The sequence below is a fragment of the Diaphorina citri genome, unplaced genomic scaffold (genome assembly GCF_000475195.1).
Source record: "Diaphorina citri unplaced genomic scaffold, Diaci psyllid genome assembly version 1.1 scaffold7375, whole genome shotgun sequence".
Classification (NCBI taxonomy): Eukaryota; Metazoa; Arthropoda; class Insecta; order Hemiptera; family Psyllidae; genus Diaphorina; species Diaphorina citri.
Genome location: NW_007384751.1, coordinates 1 through 3594, shown reverse-complemented (window position 1 = coordinate 3594; position 3594 = coordinate 1). Strand labels below are relative to the sequence as shown.

The following is a 3594-nucleotide window of genomic DNA, read 5'->3' as shown; positions in this document are numbered from 1 at the left end:
GAAGTTGGTATGGTATGGCCAATGCATAGAGGGTAACACCCCTGTCTCATAGTTATATACTCTTCAATGTGTTGAAACAGGACGTAAAACCAAAATAACAAACCTAAACACAGAAGCTAGGCAATATAGAGATGAGTAGGTAGTACTATTTTGAATGAGTGACTAAGTATAAGCAAACTGATTTTTCTTAGCCCCAATCAATCTGAGAAATGTTCATTTGGCCAAACCTAGAGGGTTAAACCAAAGTCCCATAATTATAGTACTAATATATTTATATCCATTAACAGGACGCTAAACTTAAAAGCCATTCGTCTATTCATTTACACCTGTTTATTGATTCTCAGAAAATAACGACCTATTGGATGATGAAATCCAAAGTGCGACCGTTGAGAACCAAAGCCTTCCGTCAACCCCCACTAAAAAAACGACAGTCTCCACAAAAACAAAGGCTCCACTAACATTCTCTATTACTCCAACCAAGGGAAAAAACAAGGGCAAAGTTGTTGGGTTCCAGGCTGTGGTTACAACGCCAACAAAAAGTCCAATAAAGGTAAGATCCGTTCGTTATACATGATGTAGAAAGTGATGCCCAGATTTGGAGTAGATAGTCTGGACATAATTAATATGTATTATTATAATAAAATTATTGTGTTGTATGAATCAGCATTCCATTCACTTGACATTTTGTGTAAGTACTTACTACCTATGTATGTTGACATATCTAATATACGTATTGTGATTATTGTTGATTATAACAATTATTGTGATTATTTGGTACTCACTGTAATATTGTACAGATAAAACAGAAGAAAAAAATTGGGTATTAAAGGGTCAACCTGCTCTAATTCTTTGTTTCCTTGTACTTAGTAATATTTTTTACTTTCTATTACCCTTACGTATAGGGAACCTATACAAGGTAATGAGAAAGTATTGCAATCGGTCCAAATTTTCAAAATCGGGAAATGGGTGGAAATATCCGTTTTGGGGTCCCCTGATTCCAAAAAAGTGGTTTTTAGCCCATGGTCTGTACGTAACGTTGTAATAGCGATTATACCTAGTGACTGTGTACTCTTTTGTGAAATAAATAAACTTGTTGTACTCTAGATTTAAATAAACGAATTCGCGAGTGTTTTTACTAGCCCTAATCTTTTACGAACCCGTTCACGCCCACGTATACGTAACAATTTGGTGTCGAGAAGTGAGATTAGCGTCTAGTGTTTCGTTTTCCGGTTTTCGTTTATTTTCGAGTTTCGCGAAGTGCGTATCGCACAAACAGTGCCCCCCTTCTTACCTATCGTTGTTTTTATCGAGAGAGCACATTATCTCCTTGAAGGTCGTTTTCTGTGTTGAACTCGTGAACTTGTAGTTTTTAGTCCGTCCTTCCTTTATTATTACAATAGTAATAAAAAGGTATAAGGGACGGACTATTGTATTCGCTTCGGTGTCGTCTGTCTGTCACTCTGTCTGTCACTCTGTCTGTTCCCATAGAAGGACTTATCCAAACCTGGTCGACCTGTATATCAAATTAAAGGTCTTTTTACCAGGATCACGAAAGTGGTGGTGCAAATTTTGTCCAGAGAACCATAAAGTCAAAAATCCAAAAAAACCGGTTTTTGGGGATTTTTTTCACATTTTTCTTACACAAATGAGCTCTGATCTTGAAATTTGTCGCGACGACCTATGAACTCAAAGCGAGAAAGTTTTAGATAACACTTCAGTCGATCATTTAAGACCGGTTTTAGCGTCATCTATGTTAAGCTACGCCGAGCAAGGCCAATAAATGGATGGGTGACTTGAACATTATATTGGGAATAAAGGGAGAACGGACTCTAGTCTTGATTTTAAATCATTACATAAAAGTAAAATCAAAAAATCAAATCGAGAATAATAATAAACTGAATATTAAACAAATTAGGTAGGTACATAGGTACTGATTTTCTCTAATCACTACGGGCTAAAAAATTCCCGGAGGGACAGACCCTGCTTGTTGTAGCATAACAAAAGCAATCCTACATTCATCAACAAGAATATTTTTATTCATTTCAGATTCAATTCAATCAGAAAGTGAAATAGATGACAGTGATAAAGATGAATCATGGATACCAGATTCAGATTTAATTGGACATCCCAAGAAGAACTTCAGTAAGATTTTTTCCCTTTTTGTTGTGGTGAAACTTTTAGAACTGTCCGACTTACAGTTGAGAAGTTTAATGTAATAGAAAGTCGTGTGATGTTCACACCAGATTTTTAATTTACATAAAATTCCAAGGAGCTTCCAAAAGCAACTAATTGTAGTTTTTTTTTCTTTTATTTCTAGATACGTAGATCAAAAAAGAAGACGTGGGCCCCAGAAGTAAAACAAGAAGTTCGAAATTATTTCAAAGACAACATTAATAAATGTGTCCGGACTAAGAATTACTCCAACTTGCCCGGAAAAATTGAACTGGAAGAATGCATCAAGAAGCTTCACTTAGATCGCTCCTGGAAAGAATTAAAAGACTCTGTCCGCAACATGGTGGCCAGTCTTTTAAGAGCCCAAGGAAAAATGGCCTAATTCTGTCCAGAAACAACTTTACCCCCGTATGTATGAAAACTAAAACCAGACTCATTAACTTGAGATGAAAAAGGTTGCCAAAGTTCATGCAATTTCTTGCTATATTACATGAAATTTGGCAATATTTTCATTTCAAGTTAGCTTGTGTTTAGCTTTAGCAGACACCTTTGACCAAGATACTGAAAATTGGACGAAAAATCAAGCAATCCTTTTTTGACACGATTCAAATATCAGAATTATTAAAAATATTGTTTTTTATTTGATGGTCACATCAAAAAGATTCCATCTTCAACTAGGAAAAAGTTAAGAGCTTAAAACACAAGCAAGGTCGGTCATTTCTGAAGAGGTACAAAATCTCACTTTGCTCAGCACCTACAACGAAATCGGATATTTCGTCTGAAGCGTTCTGCCTGGAAATTTCATGCCACATAACACATCTTCCGGTGTCGGTGTTTTTCTGGTTCACCCTGTATTGTAGTTGATAAGACTTGTTTTATCTAAAGATATTGTAATTGATAAGACATCTGCTCTGATAAGAGTTATTTTATCTAAAGATACTGTAGTTGTCGACTTATTTTATCTAAAGATATTGTAGTTGATAAGACATCTGCTCTTGATAAGACTTATTTTATCTATAAATATTGTAATTGATAAGACATCTGCTCTGATAAGACTTATTTTATCTAAAGATATTGTAATTGACAAGACATCTGCTCTGATAAGACTTATTTTATCTATAAATATTGTAATTGATAAGACATCTGCTCTGATAAGACTTATTTTATCTAAAGATACTGTAGTTGTCGACTTATTTTATCTAAAGATATTGTAGTTGATAAGACATCTGCTCTGATAAGACTTATTTTATCTAAAGGTATTGTAATTGATAAGACATCTGCTCTGATAAGACTTATTTTATCTAAAAAATATTGTAATTGATAAGACATCTGCTCTGATAAGAGTTATTTTATCTAAAGATACTGTAGTTGTCGACTTATTTTATCTAAAGATATTGTAGTTGATAAGACATCTGCTCTGAT

The 3594-nt window shown here is 34.5% G+C and overlaps 1 protein-coding gene across 1 annotated transcript; it reads left to right on the top strand.

The window, feature by feature from the left end:
* Positions 1-344: 344 nt before the first annotated feature.
* Positions 345-3587, top strand: LOC113472703 (the record flags this gene model as incomplete). Its single annotated transcript, XM_026832491.1, has 2 exons — positions 345-550; positions 2318-3587. Coding segments are annotated over 2 exons (443 nt in total), but the record flags the coding sequence as incomplete, so codon positions are not given.
* Positions 3588-3594: the final 7 nt, after the last annotated feature.